Genomic DNA, 27,196 nt, shown 5'->3' on the forward strand with positions numbered 1-27,196 from the left:
ATATATTTTCACCAAATTTGGCATACTTATAGGTAAAGAGAATATTGTCTACACTTTCAGCTCATAATATTTTCAAAAAATTACCGATTGTCTACACTTTCAGCTCATAATATTTTCAAAATTTTCCGATGCTTCTTTTCAAAATATCATTTATTTAGGCCGGGCACGACCTACTTAAAAAACCGGGTGGTTGGCAATTAAGCCGATAAGGAAGAAGGCGGGACTATACTTATAGTGCATAGAGACCAGCCTCTGGTACAGCTTGTAAACACTACCACATGGGTCTAAACCACATGGTCAGTGTATACTGTAGATGGTGAGGGAAGATTACTGCTAGCATAGAATAACATTATTTTATAAGCGGTATAAGATATTTGTTTGGTATGATAGTGTTTAAAGTTCTATTAAAGAAGTATTTTTTGTAGCCTTTTATTTAATAAAGCAAATTTAAAATCGTACATCATTAAATAAAGTTCCTTTTGTTAGTTATGGAATTATAATAAATGTTTTTATAATCAGGCTGCATACGATCAAAACCTACTTTAGAAAACAACTGAAGAGTTATATATGCATTTTCTTTATAACAATATAATACCAAATTCAACCTGTATAAGGAATGTGCAATGATGAACAATTTTGAATATGTAATCCAAAGCTGAAATGGATGTAATGTATTTAATAGATTACACTCCCTTCACAACATTCCTCTGTAACATGAAACTGAAATTCCATGCCCTTTATTTTCCATCCGGTCAATGCTAAAGACTGACCATCAGTCTCCCTCCAGACACTTAGTAAGGAGTTATAGATAACAAAACTAGGGCATCGTCTGATGGTGATGGAAATTCCCAGAGTTTGTGCAACTTTTGATGCTTGAACACAAACAGGAGACAAAATATATAAGGATTTAGAAATAAGAGAGAACAATGGAAACACCAAGGAAGTAATTTGATTTGTGATTTAACAAGACAAAGATGAGCTTGTGAGTTGGGATTGTTGAAGAATAAGACAGATATGGCGGGAAACGACATAACACAGAAAGGATATGTAAAAGCTGATAATACAAAGGAATGGTTAAATGTTGATGGTTTTGGATACTCCTTAACCACATGAATTTATTCTTTGATGAGAATCACCTCTCATGTAGAAACAAAAAGTGGGTTGGTCATCAATGTGTTACAGTGTGAAATCATACCGGCCTTTGGGTGAAATATGAACCATTGACTAGAAGCTCTGTGTTGTATTTGATTTGTATCATTAACATTACTGGATTATGGATAGTACATAACTATGGTATTTACTCTGGTAATTGGATAAAACCTGTGTGAGATTCTGGATATTAGCGCCAAAACTGAGATAAGGTAGGGTAACTTGTTACTCAGCATGCGTAGCCTAGACCATAGCAACAGTGTGTCTGTAAACATCCGCTATAAACTTCCGGTGAGATCAACGGCAAATTCAAACTTTGATTGACAGGACCCTTATCTTGCCAAATAATTCTATACATTGAAATAACTACTAAAAGATAATTTTGATAAAAAAACCATTTACATATTCAGATTCCTTACTAAAATATGAATTGCCATGACAGAATTTAATATAAAGGTGTTAATGAAAAACATGAAATAAAAGAGAATCTTTCTCTGAAGTGAGAGCTGCCAAAATTTTGTATTTCCAGCCATTTTCTCAAGTTGTCTCCCTTTTATACCCCGTGCCCGGCCTTTAATTTAGTGGTCGTTGGGACTATGAAAATTGGTCGTAAAACGGAATAGCGGTGTGATTGTATTTCTGAAGAGAAAAAAAATCGGAACTGAAAATAAGTGGCCGTAATAGTGGGATGTTCGTAATTTAGTGTATATGCTATACTGTACAGTACATGTCTATGTTTGGAATAAACTTTTGGAAAATAAAAATAAAATAAAACAAAAATAAATATAAAGACAAAATAAAAGAATATTTTCAAGCATGGTGAATTAACAACAAATAAAAATATGAAATAAAAAAAAATAAAAGTAAGCTGCCGACGACAAGGGTTGAACCCCGGACGTCAGCATAGAATGCTCAGGACTTACCACGACACCACTTGTATATGATAATCGTCTTGTGAATATTATTAAGTTAATAATGAAATGCAGTTCACTAAATTTTCTTATTTTCTTCGCAATCCACTTAAATTGATATTGATGCTGCTGAATAAGTTTACAGAAAGATTCTAAACTAGTTTATATTGTATCTGGGTGCAAATTACAACTACATATACCACAAATGTGTGGTTATTCAGTTTATTCTTCACGACACCAGCCGGGGGGGGTAAAAAGCTAGTTCCGGAATTGCGATCCCAATACTGGTAAAACCAAGTTTTACCGTAAAAACCGGAAACAGGATAAGGGGCCCATGGGACCTTAACAGTCACCTGATATTTGATCCATATTTATTAGCCAACTGATGTCTTTTGTTCCTTTTCACAAAAAATTCACGAAATAGGAAACAATTTTTTGTGAACATAAAAATATTTACACAACACAGTAATCAACTCCATAAGTTACAGTCGAATCAAGACTAGTCAGAGATCTTTCCAATGTTAGTCTAAATCCAAAGTTTCATAACCCTGGTAATCTCTGTAAGTATTTACTTAAGTTATCGTTTTCACAAGGTCTAATAATAATTATTAGTGCAAAGGGCAATAACTCTGTAAGTTACAGTCAAATCAAACTGATTTTTGACTCTAGTCCGAAATCTTTCCAATGTTATTCTACATAAACAGTTTCATTAAAGATGCCCCACCGCTGACAAATGACAGTTTTTCTTTATAAAAAACAGGAGCAGACGATTTAGTATTTTTCTTCAGTTACAATAGTTACTTACTTTATACCATTACTGGCTGGCGACATATTATCGTGAAAAAATAGCGATTTTTCTCGATTTTTTTCTAAACGTTGTATCTAAATTTAGATTTTTAGAGTTGTAAATAGGCTTTGGTCCACAACACTTTAAATAAATAAGCTTTAAGTGAATTTATATGATATTTTACAATAAACACAGCCCTTTGAAAAAAGTCGGTCAAATATGTTTTCGTGTCTTTTTACTGAACATATTATCGTGATTTTTTTTCAAAAAAATATTAAAAATAGTTACGTGTGATGGAATAAATTAAATTTGGTATCAACATAAAGATAAACATTTGAACTATTTTAAAAAAAATAATTGATGTAAAAACTGCGTTGCGAAAGAGAGAAAACGTGTATTGTTTATGACATGTAAAATCGTTAGATTACGCTGACAGGGGAAATGAAGAGGTCGCCATTTACCGATCTATTTCTGGCAAAATGACAAATATTTCTCACATGTCTGTATAAATTATTAGTATTCTGAATAAATATTAAATATATTTGAATGATTTCTGGTGGTGATTAATTCTGTAAACAATAAAATAACAAATCAAATCGGCATTGTTTTCTACCTTGTATTTTGTCGTCTGGTCAAAAGCGCTTGAGTGACCCCGATCAGCGTTCTTTTCTAAGATTGAATTACCTCCCTTACAACTTTCGTTTTTTGAACGCTGTTGTCTGTCATCAGAGGAAGCAGACGATATATAAATCGGGACTATTATCTTAGAATAAAGCCGATATCATGCATTCCCCCTGGCTAATGTTGTACTTGTGAGGTAAGATTTACTGAAATTTGGTATTTTTATGTTAAAAATTAAATTTTCTTCAAAATTTGAAAATATTGTTGGTAATTTTGGTAGGTGTCATCTTTCTAAACACAAAACCGTTTAAAAATCGCATTCAGTGTAACCCGTCAATCAAAATCACGATAATATGTTCTTCACGATAATATGTCGCCAACCAGTACCACCATTGAAAAGTTTGAGCTTCTAATGGACTCCGCCGAGATCACTCAGGAACGATAACTCTGTGGTGGCGCTAGTGTACTAAGGTCCATAGCGATTATAAATAATATGGCGGCAAAGCCTTGTCGAAACTGGGCAGTTCCCAAACTGAAAGCGGAATATTGAGAGCGAGAGGGGCAGTGGTAACTGGTCGGAAGATCGATTTGATAGAAAGGTAAGGGTATTGTTTTCTTGATATATTTTGAATAGTATAATATATACATTTAAATACAGTGCGGATTTTTTTTCACCGATGCACACGAAAGCCCATCCTCGATACTGCAGGGCTTCCGATCACTTACGATCTCTACACCCCTGGACTATCTCGTAGCAAAATTGAAGGCTCCCGGGTCGCCATTTCATTGGTCTAGGGCCGTTTTCTGAGTAAAGCGCCTGACCAATGAAAATGCTCGTTATCACATTCGGTCGTGTGGACTTACTGTCAAAACAAACATGGCGACTGCATCGCTTGACTGTCGTCTGTGTGGAGGAACATTGCCAGTGAAAGACCGTAGAGTGATCTTTGGGCCAACATTTAAAGTGATCGATCAACTGTCCCAAATACTTGGGTATTTAGCTACTACGGAAGATGGGTTGTCACGCCACGTTTGTGGTCAATGCTTTGTGAAGCTGAATAAACTCAGCCGTTTGCAGTTTGACCTGACTCACAAGCTTGATTCACTTCGTGCAGAGAACGATACGCTAGTGGCTGCTTTAAGGGAAAAGCATAAACATGCAAGGAAACCACTCTGTGTCACCCCCGTATCTAAAAAAAGAGTTATCATTCATTCCCCGACGCCAAGAAAGACCAAAAAGGCGCTGACATTTTCTACACCATCTAAAGTGTCGGACCAAGTTCCGAAATCTCCCAAGACTGTAACGTTGCATGTGCTCCCAACATCTTCGATTGGCGATCTTGGACAAACACGCAAAAGGCCCGTAAAATTATTCTCGCCCGATAAAGTGAAGGTATGTCTTTACAATGTCATCTTAACGCATGCTATTGTATATAATTGTGATCATTTAGTTGTATAAATTCAAAAGCAGGATTCTGTGAAATGAAAATGATAGGTTAGGTGTTCTTCATTGACTCACAGGGCCATGTATAGTTTCTATATGAAAAAATAGCCAGAATCTGCCTATTTTTTCATATAGAAACTATACATGGCCCTGTGATTGACTAGTATATATCCAACAGGGAAATTCAGTGCAGGTGTCGTGGTTGATTGAGTTTTACCTGTGTTATATTTTTAGCCCCATAGTAAAGCAATAGAGATAAATTTGCTTCCATTTGATTAATAAGGCCAAAAAAAATGTCTGTTTAGGGTTACCGGACCGACCGAATGTTTTTACCCCCGACCCTAATTTTTTTCCACTTTTTTACGAATTTTTTTTTTAAGAAGTCGGGATTTCAATCTATACTCCTGTTTCGGCCATCATTTTATAGTGAAATACAATAAAAAAAACTCTAAGATTAATACCCATTAGATAACAAAATTAATCTACTTTTCTTGTTTATTGTGATGTATCGAAAGACATGTATTACTATATATAAACATATTATATAAGATGTGTATACATTTATACATGTACATGTTTTTACTATAAATTCTTGAGGAGGGGAATACTGTTGATGTATTGATATAAAGCTTTATAAGCATTAGTGTATGAATTATGTGTTGTTTTCTTGTACATGTGTTACAAGATATACATGTTTTAAAGGGAATTAGAGTGCATGTGACTGATAGAAATTTAAACTGTTAATAATATTGTTAACTAAACAACTAGTTTCAATGCATTTGCACATGATTTTCTGACAGTTGTTTTATTACAAGAGCTAGGTACTTTAATTTTAATGACTATGTTTTTTCCCCACAATAGGTCATGTACAGAACAAAAACAGATGCTCGCATTAGGTCAAAAATCATCAAGGACATTCAACTCTCACAGAGTATAAAGAACTTGGCAATCCATAATTCAAAATTGAGGACAGCAAAAGCTTTAATGAAAACACCCCTAAAAGAACACATTCATAAGTGTATCGTTGCAGAATTACAAACCGAAATCTCACGTTTAACCTCCACAATTAATAAATCTATTCTCCGAAATCTGGACAGCAATAGTCTCACAACATTCAAATTTGCCAACCTTAATACAGAAGTAGCAACATGGGCTCCACTTTTTCACCAACTCATTACCACAATAGTGAAAGACTCCAAAGTGGGAACTGCAGTGACATCAGCTGTAGCATTGAAATTCAGAAACACCCACATGTCAGCATTCCAGCATATCATCAGTCAGATATTGGATCACGGAGGAGCAACAGATGAGGTAAAAATTAAGTGATTTAATTATTAAATAACATATTTGTATAGAAAAAATTATTATAAACAAATGATGAAATCAGAAAAATATACCTATAGAAAGGACATGGAATTTTATTTCAGTACCATATATAGTTTTTATTGTCTGAAGCGTTACATTTGAAATGCAGTATACAATCGAACCTTCCTTATCGGCCACCTCAGTGTAGAGACTGACTTCTTAATAAGACAGCGGTCGCAGTGGCCAAGTGGTAAAGTTGTCTTGACATATAGCCACAAGCCCTCCACCTCTGATTTGCGAGTTTGAATCCCATGTGGAGCCATTGCCAGGTACTGACCACTGGTCGGTGGTTTTTCTCCGGGTACTCTGGCTTTGCTCCACCAAAAAACCTGGCACGTCCTTACATGACACTGGCTGTTAATAGGACATTAAATTAATAAAACCGACTTTAAAAAAAATTAGATCACTGTCTTAGGTACCTAATGGTCAAATTCAAACACAATAACACTTGTGTATATAGATCACTTGGCTACAAAGTCTATTCCTTCTTGGTTCCTTGAGTGGTCTTTATAGACAGGTTACACTGTACAGTAGATTAAAATGTTTGTTAATTTTGATGAAAAATAATTTGAACATATAACTTCCATATCTTTGACAGCATTTTTTCTTTGTAATTATTTATTTCAGACTATCTCTATCCTAAACAAACTTGGACTGAGTGTGTCTACACAAGCCACAAGCAACATGAGGAGCAATCTGATGGAGAGGCAAAGGAAACATACAAAAGTCCTAATGTTGGAGGAAAAGCAGGAGATTGAACATCCGACAGGTAGGTCAGTTCAGTTGAAGTCAGCTGAAATCATTGGGGACAATATAGATATTACCCGTAGACCATCACATATGACCAAAGAAAATAAAGGTCACAGTTGGCACTGGTTTCTTCTAGTTGGAGTGGAGAAAAGGGTACTTAACCCGTTTCTAGATGACAGTGCTCCGTTAGCAGAAATCACTAAGGTGGATAATAGCCAATTTGTTCCAAGTTTGGCAGAATGTACTTCCATGGAGAAACGGTTTACACTTCACATCATGAAAGTGCTTGTCAAGTATATGGACTGTTTCAAAAAGTACAGTGACTGCATCCCAGAATATATACCACATCCCCATATAGAGGAAACATCCAAAAAATCTGACTTTGCCATATTGGATTTGCTCGACAAGAGTGAAAACAAGTCAGAGGATATGATTTCCATATTAGAACATGTCCACGAAAAGTACATTGCTCACACTGATGATGAAAATCCATCAGTGATCCAAAAGAAGGTGGGGATGTACTGACCAACGAAACAGCTTACTCAGCTCAGTTGGCCATGCTGAATAGTCCCACTGATTTTGAAAGACTAGCAGGTGTTATCCACAGGCCAGAAGGACTGCACAGGATGATGAACTTGTTATTGGTATTCTTTTTCATGAGTTCAGAGTTCACCCAGTTGGTTTAGATAAGAAATTTAGTTTAGTTTTATTAGTTAAACAGAGGTAGACACTAACTTTTTCTCCCCGACAGACCATAGGGATGCTATGTTGTTATTCTTTGCAGCCCTTATTCTGTTGTTATATAATATATACAGGGTCTTGAAAATTTTCCAATTCCCAGATGCAATACCCAGCATTCCAGTGAAATTTGGGATTGATATTTGCAAATCTCAAAGCGTAATTATTTTACCTTTCTAAAATAAACATGGATAAGCTGAAATGTGATAGGCATCCTGCTTAACTGCTTTACTATCAGTGAAGCCCAATATGTTTTTTTCAGACAGCCCCGGACTTCCCCACTAGTGTCAACCCTTGTTTAACATCCTCAGAAGATCTGGCATGTGTTTTTCTGTTGTTGTGTTTTATGTTCAAAGTAGTTGTAGAAACCTGTCATGGAAGGCCATTCATATAGATTGTTTATACTGTTTAACATGAAATTTTCGTAGTGAAGAAATAGTTGTTTTTGTGGTTGCTATGGATCCGTGAATCACAAATATTTCTACCTATATCAGCTCCAAACCACTAAAGATAGTACCTGCTGAGATTTCATGCTATACAGTACTTTTTCATTTGTTTTTCGTTAATTTCCACTTGTTCACAAAGCTAGCCATGTTGCAAACTTTGTAATGCATGCAATTAACTAATGCATATTTTGTTGGCGATTAGCTAGGAATCTCAAAACTGCAAAAATGTCTTCAGAATTTACAATTAATACCAAACAAGTTCCTTCAATATTAAGTTGGTTCACAGTACAATATACAGTTTATATATGGAAAATATGGAATTGATTTTTTATGATAAAATATTGCATTGGTGTCCAATATAATATAATTACATGCTATTATTTAATTATAAACATTGATGTCACTATTTGTTAATGTCATTGGGTTATGAAAAAAAATGTGTTAAACTCAGTTGTTGGCTAATCAGAAAGTCAGATTTAGCATAAGAACAAAGTAAATTTAATTATTGACATTTAAGTTTGATCTTTTTGTTTCAGTTCATATATCAGACTTTCTACAAGATCAGCTCTGCAACAGATCAAGGAACTCTTGCCAGCCTGAGGAATGTCATTGGCCGTACTAATGTCCAGGGGGCTGACCAGGTTATTGAGAAATACAGGTGATTATGCATATGTTAGATAAAAGTATACCGTTGTGACAAAGAAATGCGTCTCTTTAATATGTTATATTAGTAGCAAACTTTAACAGCTGTGTTAAAGAAAATGTATATGATTTATTATAATGAATATTCACAAACAAAACTGAATATTAAAATTCTCTTGTACACTAGTGCTCTCTACATGTACAAAAGTACCTATCTGGTATATCAATAAATGAAGTGAGAATGGGAAGAGGCTTTAAAATATTTTTTTTTCTTTAAAACCATTATTCACATTAAAGTGTTCAATCAGAAGTTTTCTTTCTTCAGGGCTCACTACGCCTTCATAGATGATGTCTTGGATGCGTATATTTTGGCAGCATGCATGCATTTGCTGGGGCTTGATGAGATAGATTCTGAATCTACCAGGAAACAACCGTTCTTTGCAGCTCTTGGAACAGATCAAAAACTTGAGTTCATCCATGGTGTAGCCAAAGAAATCCTTGATAAATACATCAAGTTTAATGACAGTAAGTGATATTTATGTAGGATTTTTACCTAACCTGGTCTGTCCATCTTGTTAATCACTACTCATCCTCAATACTCCAGGGGCTACTGCCACTTACATTATACCTGGAAATAACTTCAATGATAGTACCCCTGGAGTATTGTGGTGATTGAAACATAATTGGGCAAGAAACACATGGGGAAGAGAAACCAAGTTTGTATAGTTATTTGCTCATTTTGCAAATGATATTCAGTAACTAATAAAAAATGAACAATTTCTGTGATCCTTGATAATGAATTAAAAATTAGGTTTAAAAGGGGATCACAAGTGATTGTAACCCCAGGAGTATCGAGGAAGCCCCTTATGTGCAATGTTCCATTTGTTAAATTAAGTTTAAATTTGTTTCTTATTTTTCAGAGTTGGAACTGATACAGCAAAGAACTATGGAATTGGACAGACAGAGAAATGTCTTGAAAGACATGTTTGTTGATCATGAACAAAGATATGTCTGCAGCTATTGTGACAAAAAGTACAAAAGAGTTGGTAATTTGAAAGGTCACCTCCAAGCACATCATGATTGGATGGAAGAAGACAATGATGGCATGGATGAGGATTCCTGTAAAGCGGACAGCATCGCTATTTATCGGGCTTCTTTCCTTAAGTGTGCACTACTTCTTCGAGACACCAATGATGCATACCAAATGGCCGATGGTGATAGAATAGAAGAAAATGCCAAGTTCCAGTTACTTCTATCTCATGTTGGAAATCATACAAAATACCAACTGTGGCTTTTCAGATTTTTGGCTTACATTGTGGCTTTACTATCTCCACGCATGGCATACGAGTACAAATGGAATTGTACTTCAAGTTTACGTGGTGGACGTGAACACAACATCCCTAATGACAATTTGGTCGAGATCCAAGTACACAACGTAAAGAAAAAAATTCAGGATCAAGGCGCAAACTGTACCTATGCTAGTGCTCGACGAGCCGCACTTACACTCCAAGTTCAACATGAGATGCGGGAGAATATGAAACATGAGTGTTTGATGAAACCAAGTGGTACCAAGCGTCCAGAGGTATCAAAAATCAATGACCTTGTTTCCATGGTGAAAGAAATCCAGGAATCTGACATTATGGACTATGTCCCTGGTAGAGAGTTTTGTTCATTTCCAGGTTTTCGTGATATCTACTCGCGCGTGAAGACAGACGTTTTTCATAAATGGCTTTCAAAACAAAAGGAACGACTGTCATATGAGATTGTGTAATTAAATGTGGCTCTTTTTGGACTTAAAGAAAACAGAGCTTAACAATTCAAATCTGACTATGATATGCATATACATGTATATAATTTTTTCAGCTATTCCAAGACTTGTTATGGCCAGATTTTCAATATGCTGCATTGTTTTATTTTCAACTCTGGTGTGTGTAGTTTTGGCCTTCAAATTATTTGCAGTACCTACTTCATTTTTAGAAAACTTTTTTCTCTCTCATAGTGCACGTGCTACCTACAGGTAATACTGTTTTAATTAGTCTAATATTAATGTAAATTAAAACATATGTGTCCTTTTAGGAATGCGCAGCAAGCTGATTTACATATGGTACCTGTACAATAGAACCTTATGATGTGACATTACTATTGCATCAACAAAATAACTATTTATAGGTAAAATGTTTTAATGTATAGAATGTAAACAACTTGATTTTAATAAAAAAAAATATCACACAGTTTTATCATACATGAATCAATTTCCAGTTGCAGTTTTCTTTAATCTTATTTTAAAATGGCAAATCATAATCGCTCAGGTACAATTGTACTACTACATTTTGTGGCTATAGTAAATTAGTTATGATATCCCTATCCTTCAAAATTACATGTACATGCATTATTCATATACATGTACATTCAGAAATATAAAGCAACAATCATAAAATAGTAAGGTACAGATGGATTTATTTAATAGGAATTGATAGTACCAACGTTTTCAATCACTGTCCGAATCACCATCATCCTCAAGCTCAATTCCTAAATTGTACATTTCTGAGTCCCCAAACACTTTACTAATAACATTGTATATGTCCAAAGCAACATTGTATGTCCAAATGTCAACATGTTTCAAAATGTCTGCAGTTGTGAATAAAACATCACATTTGAGGACAATGTTGTCAATGACTTTTTCTGTCAATCCGTGAATAACCTCTGTATTCACAAATGTGCTGAAGTCATCCAATGAATACTTTAGCACAAAAAGTTCATGGCGCAGATTATTCCGTTCGTCATTTGAAACCCCACGTTTCATTTCCATCTGAGACTCAACATTTTCTGTGTCTGCAGGGTATGGTGCTATTTGAGTCTCTTGACACGCGTTTCCACCACACTTACAACTGTTCTCACATACATCACAGCATTGATGCTTTGGTTCAATAGGTGTGTGTGTTGTGACAGAACATAACTCTTTATGTCGACACTGTTTTGAGTCCTTCACTAGTTTCACAAGATCACTTTCTATGTGTTTTAAATGACCTTTGTGTGCCTTATATAGAACAAGTTCGTTTGCAAAATTACCATCTCGACCAGCACGACCCATCTGTTGCACAAATGTGTCCATTTGGCGTGGTATACCGTAGTGTATAATGTGATTTAATTCTTGAAAGTTAACACCCATTCCTGCAGAGTTTGTGCAAATGAGAACACGTATTTTTCCGTCTTCTGACATGTCTTTCCTTATTTTTGATTTCACCTTTTCAGTAGTTTTGCTGTGATACATATCAAAAAGTTCACACGACTGTCCAAAATGTTTAACAAATACGGAGTGAATTTTGGAAACATTCACAATCGATTCACAAAAAATAACATGCCTAGGGAGTTTCTCCTTCTCTGATGATAAATAGTTTATTAGAAAGTTAAAAGTGTCTTCTACATCATCATTGTTGGGAATGCAACGAGTGGAGATCTTAATGTTGCGTCGATCTGGTGATTCTGTGATCACCTCATGAATTGGTTTGAAACAGAGAGTCCTCATTATTTGCCTCCTCTGTGTTGGTCCAGATGTTGCTGTTAATGCAAGAAGTTGGGCTTTTTTGCACAATGAGCGTAGCTCTCCAATTCTAGAAAAGGCAATTCGAAACGGATCCTCCTTTGTTGAACCTTTACCCCTGTAACACAGAATAAAGGTAATATGTTCTAAATATACTAGTATAATTGTGCAATAGGGGAATTAAGCAACCTGTTCTAAGTAACATACAAAAAGGTACAACAAATCTATGGCCGCAAGTCTATACCGATTGACAAGTTTAGAAATTTCTATATTAAATTATGGCATTAAAATTAGCAAATCATTGTAATCAGTATGAGTTGTACGTCTTCTACTCTCTACATACCATTGGATAACTGTATGCGCTTCATCAACAACTATTAGTCTCAGCTTCTGTTGGAAGGGTTCCGATTTCAACATACTTCGCCATTTCGAATCGTCTAAGAAACATTCAGGACTACCAAAAACAAAGTCATAGTCTCCGTTTATAATGCCATCATTTTCATTCTGGTCCTTGCCGATATATGTTGCCCTGAATCCATGCTTTTCCAACCGGTCACACTGTTCATACATTATCGAAATTAGTGGTGCTATGATTAAAACGGTGGTGCTTTGACGTAGTAAGGGGAAACATTCGTATGCAAGAGACTTCCCACTACCTGTCTTTGTGCCGATAAACACATCTTTTCCATCGCTTAGAGCGCGAATAGCTGTTTCCTGGTGTTGTCGTAATTCGGTAATCTTAAATCGTTCGCATATCAATTTCATTAAGTTTTCTTGCTCATCCATGTTTATCATCGTCCATGTTTACCTTTTATTGAAGTGGAGCTATTTTGTAACACGCAATTTGATTGGTCGGTAAATACGTAATTCAAAGGGACGTAACCCACTCCGACCGGTAGGTGGCAGACCCGGGAGCCTTCAATTTTGCTACGAGATAGTCCAGGGGTGTAGAGATCGTAAGTGATCGGAAGCCCTGGAGTATCGAGGATGGATCGGGCCCAAACTATAATGTTCTCCTTGTGTAACACTGAAATTCCCTGGAATCATGTACAGGGGTTTTTTGTTACCATGGCCAAAAACAACACCCCAATGTACCGATACTTATCACATTAAAGTTCCTCCGGGCACTTTATGTCACACTTTCCGGAATAACCATAAGGACGTCTGGGTCCAGGCAGGGCCGTACGCATTTCCCCAAACCGCTTTGACGTTGTGGCACCAGCAATGACACAGGGGCCTGGGTCCTCTTCCTTAGTTCCTCCCCCCAGGTCAGGGGCACCAGTACACAGCAAACATGAAAAACAAGTTGAACAACAAATGTTAGTCCTATAAAATTGTAATATCAATACTATTATTGTATTTTCAGTACTGGCCTATCAGTTTCGGAATTTAACTCACTCTAACCCAATATCAGTTACTACAATAAATCCTACTTAGTCCCCTTTACCTATGAGCGGCCTCCCCAGTAATACTGTCGCCCATCCTTCCCCCGTACCCTGTTACACGACACCTCCCATGAGCATTCGCAATGAAAGTTTTTTTACCCAGGATTGTAAAGCCTATATTTCATTTCCCAAATCCGCTTTGTCCACATTCTCACCAGTACTAATGTGAAACGCCTACACAAGTTTCGTTAATCAAGCTAACAAGACTAGGTCCAAAATATTAAAGAGAAACACAGTGCAAGCTATAAATAGCTCACACCTGAGAAATTATACACACAAGCGTACCCACTCAACCGAAACGTAAACAGTACACCTGTATAAATTCCACAACCACAGGGATTCGTCACACCGCGTAGTAAATAAACGAGTAAGTCAACAATCAGAAATTCAATTAATTAGTTAATTAGGGTCCCGCCGGAGGTTCCAAATTGTAACGACTTGTTTCGCTACGACCGTAGTCATTAGCGTAGAGTAAGAATGATACAATTAATTTGTTTTGCCCTGGGTTCGACTGTCGCGTTAGCTTGCAGATTCCTATGTCTCGCTACAATATTCAAAGGTACCAGTGAGTATGGACAATGGACGACATCAAATTCATTTTACAGTTTATTAATATTTAACATGTGTAAAGGCGACAACAAGAAAATACCCGCGTGGCTCAGTGGGAAGTAGTGTGTAATGGACAGTTTTGCTGCTAATATTTTCACGTTTTCGCTATCAGAATTAACTCCTACCCATCAATGAAAGACCGAGCACGTGGCGCTACACACCGGGCCGATTATCGATAGTTTAACCTCCAATTTCACAAACACCGTTCTCCAGCGAAGATTCACAAAATATCTCCTTAACGGTTAACCCCGAAACTCAACACAGGAGGCTCCCACTCTTTTCCAGCCTACCAACGGCTCTCAACTCATGAGTGAAGACTTTTAAATACTATCGAAACCCGTCTAAAAGCGTCCAACATTGCACAATTTCACAAGTATTTCAAACTCAAAAATATAGCAAAAATATCGACTGACAGCGAAAAATACACACACAGTAATGTTAATGCATTTCCATACTATACGATAACAGCAAATTAGGGAAAGGATGGGCGACAAATATATAACAAGAGATCCCAGAGGGATCTTGGCGCCCACCAAAGAATGATCTATGTCTGACAATGGAAAGAGGGATCTTTTCTCTGCTTTTCAAACTTTTGCAAACATACTACATATAAAATTTGAGACAGATCGCTTCAGTACTTTCTGAGAAATAGCAGTAACAAACTTCAACTATCAAAATCCAAGATGGCTCCTTGGCGGCCATCTTGTTAATCGATCAGTCCCAAATCGAAATATGCACAACTAGGGCCCTAGGGGAACCTATATATGAAATTTGAGACAGATTCATTCAATACTTTTTGAGAAATAGCGGTAACAAACTTTAACTATCAAAATCCAAGATGGCAGCCTGGCGGCCATTTTGTTGACCGATCGATCCAAAAACGCATTATGCACAACTAGAGCCCTAGGGGAACCTACATATGAAATTTGAGAAAGATCCCTTCAGTACTTTCTGAGAAATAGCGATAACAATCTTTAACTATCAAAATCCAAGATGGCTGCCTAGCGGCCATCTTGTTGACCGATCGATCCAAAAACGCATTATGCACAACTACAGCCCTAGGGGAACCTACATATGAAATTTGAGAAAGATCCCTTCAGTACTTTCTGAGAAATAGGGATAACAAACTTTAACTATCAAATTCCAAGATGGCTGCCTGGCGGCCATCTTGTTGACCGATTGGTCCCAAAATGCAATATGCACAACTAGGGCCTTAGGGGAACCTACATATGAAATTTGAGAAAGATCCCTTCAGTGCTTTCTGAGAAATAGCGATAACAAACTTTAAGTATCAAAATCCAAGATGGCTGCCTGGCGGCCATCTTGTTGACCGATTGGTCCCAAAATGCAATATGCACAACTAAGGCCCTAGGGGAACCTACATATGATATGTGAGACAGATCCCTTCAGTACTTTCTGAGAAATAGCGATAACAAGAATTGTTAACGGACGGACGGAAGGACGGACGGAAGGACGGACGGAAGGACGGACGGAAGGACGGACGACGGACCACGGACAAAAAGCGATTTGAATAGCCCACCATCTGATGATGGTGGGCTAAAAATTACATGGGATTCAAAAACACAACCCTCACCTCTCAAGGCCCGGTAGAAAACTGAAAGTCTCTGCGCAGTCCCGAGATCTCGAGCACAGCAAAATCCCGTCAAAGTCTCGGTTAATATAATTTCCGGAAAATATAGCAACGAAGCGCACCGCAGCTTCGTTACAGATCTTTTCTCTGCTTTTCAAGCTTTTACTACATATTACTACACATGAAATTTGAGAAAGATCCTTTGACTACTTTCTGAGATATATAACAGTAACAAATTTCAATTATCAAAATCAAAGATGGCTACCTGTCGGCCATCTTATTCACAGATTGGTCCTAAAATGCAATATGCACAACTAGACCCATAGAATGCACATACAATTTGAGACAGATCCCTTCAGTACATTCTTAGACATAGCGGAAAAAAACTTCAATTGTCAAAATCCAAGATGGCGTCCTGTTTGCCATCTTGTTCAGCGATCGGTACCAAAATGCAATATGCATAACCAGGGACCTAGGGGAACCTACACATGAAATTTGAGACAGATCCCTTCAGTACTTTCTAAGAAATAGTGGTAACAAGCTTCAACTATCAAAATCCAAGATGGCGTCTTGTCGGCCATCTTGTTCATCAATTGGTCCCAAAATGCAATATGCATAACTAGGCCCCTAGGGGAACCTGCACATGCAATTTGAGACAGATCCCTTCAGTGCTTTCTGAGAAATAGCTGTAACAAACTTCAATTGTCAAAATCCAAGATGGCGGCCTGTCGGCCATCTTGTTTATCGATCGGTCCCAAAATGCAATATGCACAACTAGGGCCCTAGGCAAATCTGTACATGAATTTTAAGAAGAATTCTTTTGGTACTTTCTGAGAAATAGCGGTAACAAACTTTAAACTATCAAAATCCAAGATGGCAGCCTGTCGGCCATCTTGTTCACCGATTGGTCCCAAAATGCAGTATGCACAACTAGGGCCCTAGGGGAACCTACATGTGAAATTTGAGAAAGATCCCTCCAATACATTCTGAGAAATAGCGGTAACAAACTTTAACTATCAAAATCCAAGATGGCTGCCTGGCGGCCATTTTGTTGACCGATTGGTCCCAAAATACAAAATGCAAAACTAGGGCCCTAGGGGAGCCTACATATGAAATTTGAGAAACATCCCTTCAGTACTTTCTGAGAAATAGCGGTAACAAGAATTGTTAACGGACGGAAGGATGGACGGACGGAAGGACGGACGACGGACCACGGACAAAAAGCGATTTGAATAGCCCACCATCTGTTGATGGTGGGCTAAAAATGCAGTCAAAATCAATTATCATGGCTGAATAATGCGCATGACAACTGTTTAACACTAAAGATATATATTTAAGTACAAGGTCAAAGTGTGTCACAAAAACAAACCAATACATTTTACAGTATTAATGCTTCATATGCAGATAACATTTTGTTTACTTGAGCCTATGTCACAGTATTGAAAGCAGTTTCCAAAATGTAATGTTAAATACTCACCGTCATTTACAGAAATTCTCTGGAATTGGTCTGAAAATAGATTAATTCCCATTCATCAATTAACAAATTGCAATAAAACTGGTACTGTTTGCAAATGCGCCAATATATTTCCCACGTTAGTAGAAAGGAGTATATATTCTTGTTAATGGTTGGATTTTTACCAGATCCTAATCCTACTGTTAATGGCTGGCATTTTTATGTTATACAAAACATATCATATATGTGTATGTTGTCTTGAAAATATACTTTTAATGACTCCTTACGTTTGATTGTACGTTTCCTCTTGGCTCTTGTTGGCAGTTTCTTAAGAAGAGGTTCAGTGGACAATTTTCGTTTTTTGGATGGTCTCTTTGGAGGAATATTCTCCAACAGCAATGAACCAATGGCAGGGCAACCTTCTCGGAGTTGCTCTGATGCAGAGGACAGATGTTTTCTTGCCTCTTCCATAGCCTGAACGGAATCAGCAATGTACGTGAGATTGTATAAATCTTTCAAGATTTCCCTGACCTTCCTGGCAGAGTCAGAAAGAGAAGGACCTTGCGGCTGCTGTGGCTCTGTGATGGTGTTATCTAGGTCTTTACAAGGTGCACATGCTGTTGTAGAATGCTCCACTTCTTGTATGTTAAAAAGTTGATCTTTCGGCAGCTTGACACAATCCTCATCAATGATAAAATGAGGATTGTTCATGTAGAAGTTTGGCAAAGAGTTCCATGTGATGTTATTGATGTGGCATATCAAAGCACAGAAATGCTTACAGGGGAAATGTGTTTTCTTGAATGCCCTACAGTCACAAGATGGCATGGTGTGACTGGATTCATCACCTAGCTTAATACGATAGAAGTGAGACTGGCGGTTAGATGACTGCACTAGAAACTCTTTCTCAGTTACCATTGTGACCATGTCTGAAGTGATGTCCGAACATCTAACCGTTGCTTCACGAATATGTTGTACAAGGTATTTGGGCCGGTTATGAAGCTCTTTTGGAACAGAGCCTGATGGTTCCCTCCAACCAGCTGACATTGTGACATTGCTCTCCAGGTACCTGGGGAAAATGTAATTATTTACCAGTAAAAATTTGTTAAATTTGAAAATAAAGTGGATTGCATCACTGATTGAATCGAAATATCTCCCTTATATACAATAGAATGTAAACATCAAGTATGATATATAAATCATTTAAGTATTGGTTGTCATATTTCGACATGCATTGGGTGTTCTAGCATAGCCAATGCTAGTAACATTGGTATGTTACACACCAATGCATGTCAAATGTATGACAACCAATGCTTATATTTACATTTAAATACACTCATTCCCACTATAACAAGAGATCCCAGAGGGATCTTGGCGCCCACCAAAGAATGATCTATATCTGACAAAGGAAAGATGGATCTTTTCTCTACTTTTTAAACTTTTTCAAACATACTTCATATAAAATTTGAGACAGATCGCTTCAGTACCTTTTGAGAAATAGCGGTAACAAACTTCAACTATCAAAATCCAAGATGACTCCTTGGCGGCCATCTTGTTGATCAATCGGTCCCAAATCACAATATGCACAACTAGGGCCCTAGGGGAACCTACATGTGAAATTTGATAAAGATCCATTCAATACTTTCTGAGAGAAATAGCGATAACAAACTTTGAATATCAAAATCCAAGATGGCTGCCTGGCAGCAATCTTGTTGACCGATCGGTCCCAAATCACAATATGCACAACTAGGGCCCTAGGGGAACCTACATATTAAATTTGAGAAAGATCCCTTCAGCACTTTTTGAGAAATAGGGATATCAAACCTTAACTATCACAAGAGACCCCAGAGGGATCTTGGCGTCCACCAAAGAATTATCTATATCTGACAAAGGAAAGAGGGATGTTTCCTCTACTTTTTAAACTTTTTCAAACATACTACATATAACATTTGAGACAGATCGCTTCAGTACCTTCTGAGAAATAGCGATAACAAACTTTGAATATCAAAATCCAAGATGGCTGCCTGGCAGCAATCTTGTTGACCGATTGGTCACAAATCACAATATGCACAACTAGGTCCCTAGGAGAACATACATATGAAATTTGAGACAGATCCCTTCAGTACTTTCTGAGAAATAGCGATAACAAACTTTGAATAACAAAATCCAAGATGGCGGCCTGGCGGCCATCTTGTTCACCGATTGGTCCAAAAATGCAATATGCACAACTAGGGCCCTAGGGGAACCTACAAATTAAATTTGAGAAAGATCCCTTCAGCACTTTTTGAGAATTAGAGGTTATTATATAACAATTTTGATATCGCACCATTTAACAGCCCGAAACCGCCATATCAGCCCAAGGGCCGCATCATCATATCATAACCTTTTCCCCCCCCCCCCCCCCCCCCCCCCCCCCCCCCCCCCCCCGTTCCCCAGGACGGGGGGGCAAACATGTCTTTTTGCCCCCCTATTTTCGCCGACTGAAATTTTCTAAAAATGCTTATTTGAAAGAAAAAAGGGTCCTCCTGCACATTTTTCGTACTTCATTCAAGAAAATTTTCCGCTGTGCGGCGCATTTCCTAAAACGTTCAAGCACATAATGTCAAACCTTAAATAGTAAAAATTCAATACACACGAACTAGACTAAAATGTCCATCAAGGTATTATATGTACTATTTAAAAAAATGTCTCTTAAAAGATCAATTTGTTTATATGTCGAGACAATTAATTCATTTTTTTATGTTACACAACAATGTGCCGATGGTGTGAAGCCGGTATATTCAGATCGAGTAGGGTTGCATAATGTTATGGCGACACAATTATCATTTCTAAATGCAGGTAGCTTTAAATCGAAAAATTACCATGTTAAGAACGATTTATAATAATTAAAATACCTCGTAAAACTCATCTCAGCCATTCTAAATCGTAATTTTTTTGCCGGGGGAGACCCCCGGACCCCCCCTAACACCAAATTCCCGCACCTTGGAGCGCTAGTAAATTCATCAAAATGCATCGTAAAACTTATCTAAGCCATTCTAAATCTAAAACCCCCCAAACATCAAAATCTCACACTTTCGGGCGCTCGCAAATTCATCAAAACTCATTTAAGCTATTCTAAATCGTAATATTTTCCCGGGGGAGGCCCCGGACCCCACAAACACCAAAATCTCACGCTTTCGGGCACTCGTAAAATCATCAAAATACATTGTAAAACTCATCTCAGCCATTTTAAATTTCAATATTTTTTCCCGGGGGTCACCCTCAGACCCATAAAACACCAAAATCTCGCACCTTCGACGCTCACACGCCAATTTAGCCAATTTACATATTCGTTATTTTCCTTTTAGTGACCCCACTGCTTATAAACGTGTACAAGGATTAAATTTAATGAGATATGAAAAATGTACATAAAGCATATATGGTTGGGAGTTGAATGAATCTCCTCCTGTAGGTGCGGGGGGGGGGAGTTACAAAATATTGAGGACCTTTGCCCCCCCATTACGTTTCATCTTCCTACACAACTGTGACCGATATTCCACTGGTCATCATGTAGGTCAATTTGATGTTGAAACAGTGGGAAAACTTCATTACATGTACATGTAGATCTATATGTTTTTAACAAATACATAATCCCCGGTTAAATGAACGAGTTGAAACACAAATTTTAAGCAAAATTAACAAGATCCTATTGAAGGCTAACTATATCACTTAAAACAAAATGATAATGTTCAACAAATTCCGGCAAAGCGGGTTCATTTTCAGAATGATCAGTTTTACAACGGACAGGAATTATGAATTCGACGGGAAAATTAAACTACTCGTATTAAACTGTCTTAATTTATTCCTGTGTCTCTTCTTGTTGACAAACGCATGTCGTTGATTTATGTCGTTGATTTTATTTATACCGAATACATTCTTTTTGTGTTATAATTATGTGAATTGCGATGCTTTGTTTTCGGCACAGTGGACATTTTAACTCATTTCAACCTGATCTTAGTTAAGACAATATCTCCAGTAAAATCAATATGAAATATGAGACCATTTCTGATTTCTGATATCTTTCTCAATACCTTTATCCGAGAGCTATTTTGAAATTGAAAATTGTATCCGTTATTCAACTTATCGTCTGTAGGAAACTGAATGGAAGCGGCAACTCTAAAATCCGGACTGAAAACCCCGGATGACGTGATATCAGCCCGGGCCGATAACTGATATCAGCCCGGTCAGCCCAGGCTGATATCAAATTATGACGTCATAATGTGATATCAGCCCGGGCGCTGATATGACGGCACGGACAGCACTAGTATCGCATGGGCAAAACGTTCATTATCAAAAACAAAAGTGTGATAAATAGGGATATCACCTGGCGGCCATCTTATTTTTCCTATCAGCCTCAAAATCTGTATGGCACAACTAGGGACCAAGGGTAACCTCCATGTGAAGTTTGAACAAAATTCCTCCAGTAGTTCTCAAGATATATCGATAACAAACTTCAACTGCCAAAATCAAAGATGGCTGCCTGGCGGCCATCTTGTTTTTCCGATCAGCCTCAAAATCTGTATGGCACAACTAGGGACCAAGGGTATCCTCCATGTGAAGTTTGAACAAAATCCCTTCAGTAGTTCTCAAGAAATATTGATAACAAACTTCAACTGCAAAAATCAAAGATGGCTGCCCGGCGGCCATCTTGTTTTTCCGATCAGCCACAAAATCTGTATGGCACAAATATGGACCAAGGGGACCCTCCATGTGAAGTTTGAACAAAATCCCTGCAGTAGTTTTTAAGAAATAGTGATAACAAGTATTGTTTACGGACAGACGCCGGACGCCGGACGCCGGACGCTGGACGACGGACGCCGGACGACGGACCACGGACGCAGGGCAATTTGAATAGCCCACCATCTGATGATGGTGGGCTAAAAAAGGGTGAAAAATAAATTGTGAAAATAAAAGTTATACGTTTGTTTAGTGAAAAATATAATTTGATGAAACAGCCAATTATTGTATGTATTTATCTATATGTATGATAGAAAAATGTACTGAAAATATTACCAAAATTATAGTAAATTTAACCAATTCTTGTCGAATGACATTGTCACAATCATGCCTACAGGATACGAAATTGCTAAAAATCAACCCAGCCCTGTTAGAGAAAAATACATAGATATACATAATAATATGTTTGAAAATTAAGAAAAAAGAAATGATTTTAGGTGTGGGATCTAATCTAAATAGTTAGTGAGTTTCTATGACAGTGCAGAGGATAGATCTAGAGTGCTGCAAGTTGGAGAAGAACATATTAGAAATCATTAGTTGGATTTTATAGGTCATACACAATATGTCAATTACCATGCATTGTGCTGACATAATGGAATTGGGATATGCAGAGGAGAAATGATATTTACAATCATGCAATGGATATTAGTGTAATAATGTACCAGACACCAAAGCAAAGCTGACACCAACACCAAGCCACACAAAATACTTATACTTACATACCAATAAAATCAATAATTTTTGAGCCTGAATGTGAAGAAAGCAGTTTTGAAATTATTTCATATTCTTATAAAATGATGAAAAACCACAGTTTACCAATCAATAACAAAATAACTAATTTTTTTTTAGAAATATATGCAATGTTTTAAAGTTGATTTACACACGTCATCTTGGAAAATATTAAACCATATTTCAGTTATGTTCACTTAATGAATCAAATGTGTGAAATTTTATACTCATATCATAACATACTTGCGATAGGAATCCACAAAGAAGTCCTCCACGAGCAGAGTCATGAGGCTTGATACAGTCTTCATAGGGAGAGATGACAGGTATTCATATCTAAAAACCTCGTTCTGTGCCTCCACACCATTGTTACTATTGACAACCAGAGTAAGTTCATCCCCTCGGTAGGCCCAGACCCACATCTTCAAATTGATATCAACCGGAATAAATTGTTAAACAAGAAATGTTTGTAAAACCATCATATGAAATGCAAGTAGAATTCTACAAGACGCAACAGGACATCATTTCATATGTTTCATTTCATTTATATTGAATACTATTGCCTTTATATAACCTGGTCATAGATCAAACAACTGCATTCCTTAATGTAATGTCTTGCAGAATGGAATGACATTGCATGTCATTGTCTAGTGTTACAAATAGAGGATATTACATGAGTGGTTATTAATAGAAATGATAACTGAATTTTCGAAATTGTGTCTATATTTAAAAAAGACAGTAGAAATCTGATGTGACTTTTCCATTTGCTGTCAGACAATCATGCAAAGTCATATAAAGATTATGACATTAAAACTTCCTATGATGTCATAATAGTGTCATTACAAATGTGTCTTATGATACTTATGACATGGTCGTATAACATTGCTATAGAAAGGCCAGTTATACGATAAATAGCAAATTAAATGTAATATGATTTGTAGATTTTTACTTTACCTTGTGTTTGTCATTTGCAAGCCACTGTCCATTGATGTAATTTTGTAGCTTTGGTTGGGTTTTCCAAACCTGGCTTTCATGAAGACGTGTCAAATTTTGTTGAAATTCATCTTCAGTGAAAGACTCTGCAACAGCCTGCAAAATAGCAAGGTCATTCGTTTAAACAAACTTTGTAGTCCTTCATGCCGACACATGACTGGCCCAATATCAGGACTCTGAACCTCGTAGTTATTCACAAGCTCAAAAGATTTTAGCCATATTAAACATAGCTGCAATATTGTAGCTCAAAAGGCTTTTAGACAGAAAATGGTGTCGTCTTTAGAGCTACAATTGGTGCCTATTACTGCTAATGGAGCAAAGTAATGATTATACAAACCATTATAAAACTTGCATTTTATCATACTTTTTTGATATCGCTTACCTACTAGGGAATAAAACTGAACTATATAAAATATCAAATTCTCATCGATCATTATTTTTTTTATATAATACATGTGAAGGTCTTTCTGAAGGGAATTTATACGGCAAGTCCACAAGCTGTCAATTTTATGTCTTGTGAGCGGCACTGTATATATTAAGATTGGTAGTTATGTTTGTTTTAGACAAAAATAATATGTAAATGCATGTATACGCTTAAAATAATTGGAAACCTACAAAAAAGTATAGAAAATTGTGCCCGAGTGATTTTCGAAGGCAGTGCTCCACTACGACACATAGGGACCAATTCGTACCCGGCCGAAAGGTATAGTTACGGCCGGGTACGTATATTCGTTCTACATGTGAACTTGAATGGGGGTCAAGGTCATTCCGTTCAACAATTTTGGTAGCCCTTCATCCCAGCATGCTACAGGTCAAATATCAGTACCCTAGACCTTTCTGTTATTGAGAAGAAGTCTCTTATGACGACTGACGATGTATGATGAAGATAGGTCATTCTGAAGTCACATATGTAGATTTTTGTCTCTGCAAAATTATAGTATGAGTACAATGAGGGGGAAATATCATCATGACCAGGCCCCAGGATCATGAAACAGTCTTAGACTTAATATTTTGCTTAGCCAATCAAGAATGATGTAACCTTTCATATATTTTTACGTATTATAGCTAAAATAAAGTTTGATGTGGTATAAAATGTACTTTTGATTATTTTATTTATGATAACATGAGGAACTATATTACATTTGGAAAACATTACATAATTTGCATAATGTAGTCACGATATGTAAAGTCGAGAAGCGTTCCGAGAGAAAAATGAACATGGCGGTGACGGTTAAAGTAAGTGAGCTACACGATGTTTAAATGCAGTTTCTACAAAGTACGGGTCATGCCATCTCCAAAGGAGATTGTGGATGAACACAGTTATGGGTACTGTTTACCACCACAAGCGTAGATTTTGTGATTTTGGCTTGTTTTTTGAGGTGCCCAATAGAGCCGAGACAGCATTTCGACCGGACAGGGAATTGTCTACCTAGCATATTTTTCGTAAATTTCCCAATTCATCAAGCCATAACTTCGTCAATACTTGGCCAATTTTGTTCATCAAGCACTCAATGGAAAGATAAATTATTTCCCTTTAAGGTAAGATATCCGTCAATGTTGTATAGAACCCATTTGTTAACATAATCACAGTTTTAAAAAAATAGGTCTGTTTTTCTCGACCGCCGAGTTCATACCCTTGATACTATAATATATATATGTATACTCTTGGTTAAAAATTTTCGTGCCAGGTCCCTGTGCTTCAGATTGTTTCATGATCTTGGAGCCTGATGACCTAAAAACTTACGTTTAGAAGATTGGATGTCTGCTCCTGGCTAGTAACACCATGCTTTGATGCAATCAACCACCTGTGCCAAGCTTGTTTCCGATGGAAGTCACATATGTAGATTTTCGACTCTGCAAATTTATAGTACAATGAATGGGATATATCAGATACATTTCAGGTATACACGTATCAGGTACATGTATGATTTCAGCAATTCACTAATTCAGCTATATTGTACAGTTAAAGAATGGGTGTGAGGGATATAGCAAGTATATATATATTTGTATGGTCAATGTACATAGCCTTTATTAAAACACACATTTGGAATAAAAACAAATTCAACATCAACTGCTTTGCAGATTATTCAATTTGTTTCAAGAGCAACTCAATTCATCACGCCATGAAATCGACCAAAGCAAGATTCAATTCCTATATTTCAATTCAATACTAGCGCATTATGAAGATTGTCTGCAAAGCTCTGGAATCTATATAGACCCTAGATGCCATAGGAAGATAGTTTAATGCTTAAATAAGATATCACTTACCAGGGAACACACTGTGAATAGCATTGGCTTCTACCTCTGAGGAGTCTATCATAAATCCTTTACAGGTCCATGCTGAGTTGTTATCTTTGATGACTTGCAAAGCTTCAGCAACAGAGCTGGAGTCCTCCCTCTCGGTGATAAAAGCTCCCACAACACAAAACCCACCATTGGTCTGCACACAAAGGAAAAACAATGGCAAAGCATACTTAGTTGTTCTGTATGTGGCATCCAGATACACCAGCTCGTTTCCATATCTAGCAAGTAAATTTCTCTGCCATTTAGACTGGTATATAACCAGGAGAGACTCTTCCTCATTGACCATAAGGCAACCATCATCCTCTTCAGAGTCGTCATCTATGACAGGGCGCTTTACAATGGAAGATTTACGAAAAGTCTACGAGTCATCAGGGTGGTCTTCTTGCCAGACATGTATTTTCTCGGCCAAGTCCTCCTGGTCTATCAGACTGTGTAGTGTTTTACGCCTCTGACGGTACATTATCTTCCTCAGATCCTCCCTGCTTGGATAAAACCTTCGGTTGATGGCTCTGGGCATCTCCCGCTCCCTGAACAGATCTTTGATGAATATCTTCAGGTGTCGGTGCATTTCTTTTGGGCTATAAACACCATCATTGACAAGCGTCCAGATTTTCCTGAGAACTCGTTCATCAATAGGAGTCAGATAGGACCAGAATACAAGGTGTAGAGTGTATATCTGGTTGTATCTGTTGTGGTTTAGTAAATGACAACAGATAGGACCAGAATACAAGGTGTTGGGTGTATATCTGGTTGTATCTGTTGTGGTTTAGTAAATGACAACAGATAGGACCAGAATACAAGGTGTAGGGTGTATATCTGGTTGTATCTGTTGTGGTTTAGTAAATGACAACAGATAGGACCAGAATACAAGGTGTAGAGTGTATATCTGGTTGTATCTGTTGTGGTTT

The 27,196-nt window shown here is 37.2% G+C and overlaps 3 protein-coding genes across 3 annotated transcripts; 1 reads left to right on the plus strand and 2 right to left on the minus strand.

The window, feature by feature from the left end:
* The first annotated feature begins 2,879 nt into the window (after positions 1-2,879).
* Positions 2,880-11,032, plus strand: LOC138311343 (uncharacterized). The gene is given in 7 exon segments (XM_069252763.1): positions 2,880-4,861; positions 5,774-6,223; positions 6,905-7,532; positions 7,535-7,671; positions 8,748-8,869; positions 9,179-9,378; positions 9,774-11,032. Coding segments are annotated over 7 exon segments (2,904 nt in total). The 5' UTR covers positions 2,880-4,345; the 3' UTR covers positions 10,625-11,032.
* A 58-nt stretch (positions 11,033-11,090) lies between these two features.
* Positions 11,091-14,185, minus strand: LOC138311341 (ATP-dependent DNA helicase RecQ-like). The gene is made up of 2 exons (XM_069252762.1): positions 12,738-14,185; positions 11,091-12,512 (listed from the first exon to the last, which is right to left on the minus strand). The coding sequence occupies exons 1-2, from the start codon at positions 13,187-13,189 to the stop codon at positions 11,342-11,344; spliced, it is 1,623 nt and encodes a 540-aa protein (XP_069108863.1). The 5' UTR covers positions 13,190-14,185; the 3' UTR covers positions 11,091-11,341.
* A 1,424-nt stretch (positions 14,186-15,609) lies between these two features.
* Positions 15,610-26,916, minus strand: LOC138311340 (uncharacterized). The gene is made up of 6 exons (XM_069252761.1): positions 26,253-26,916; positions 25,729-25,838; positions 23,946-24,080; positions 23,238-23,413; positions 17,780-18,558; positions 15,610-17,546 (listed from the first exon to the last, which is right to left on the minus strand). The coding sequence occupies exons 1-6, from the start codon at positions 26,572-26,574 to the stop codon at positions 17,434-17,436; spliced, it is 1,635 nt and encodes a 544-aa protein (XP_069108862.1). The 5' UTR covers positions 26,575-26,916; the 3' UTR covers positions 15,610-17,433.
* Between the last annotated feature and the right edge of the window lie 280 nt (positions 26,917-27,196).

The sequence above is a fragment of the Argopecten irradians genome, unplaced genomic scaffold, assembly GCF_041381155.1.
Source record: "Argopecten irradians isolate NY unplaced genomic scaffold, Ai_NY scaffold_0017, whole genome shotgun sequence".
Classification (NCBI taxonomy): Eukaryota; Metazoa; Mollusca; class Bivalvia; order Pectinida; family Pectinidae; genus Argopecten; species Argopecten irradians.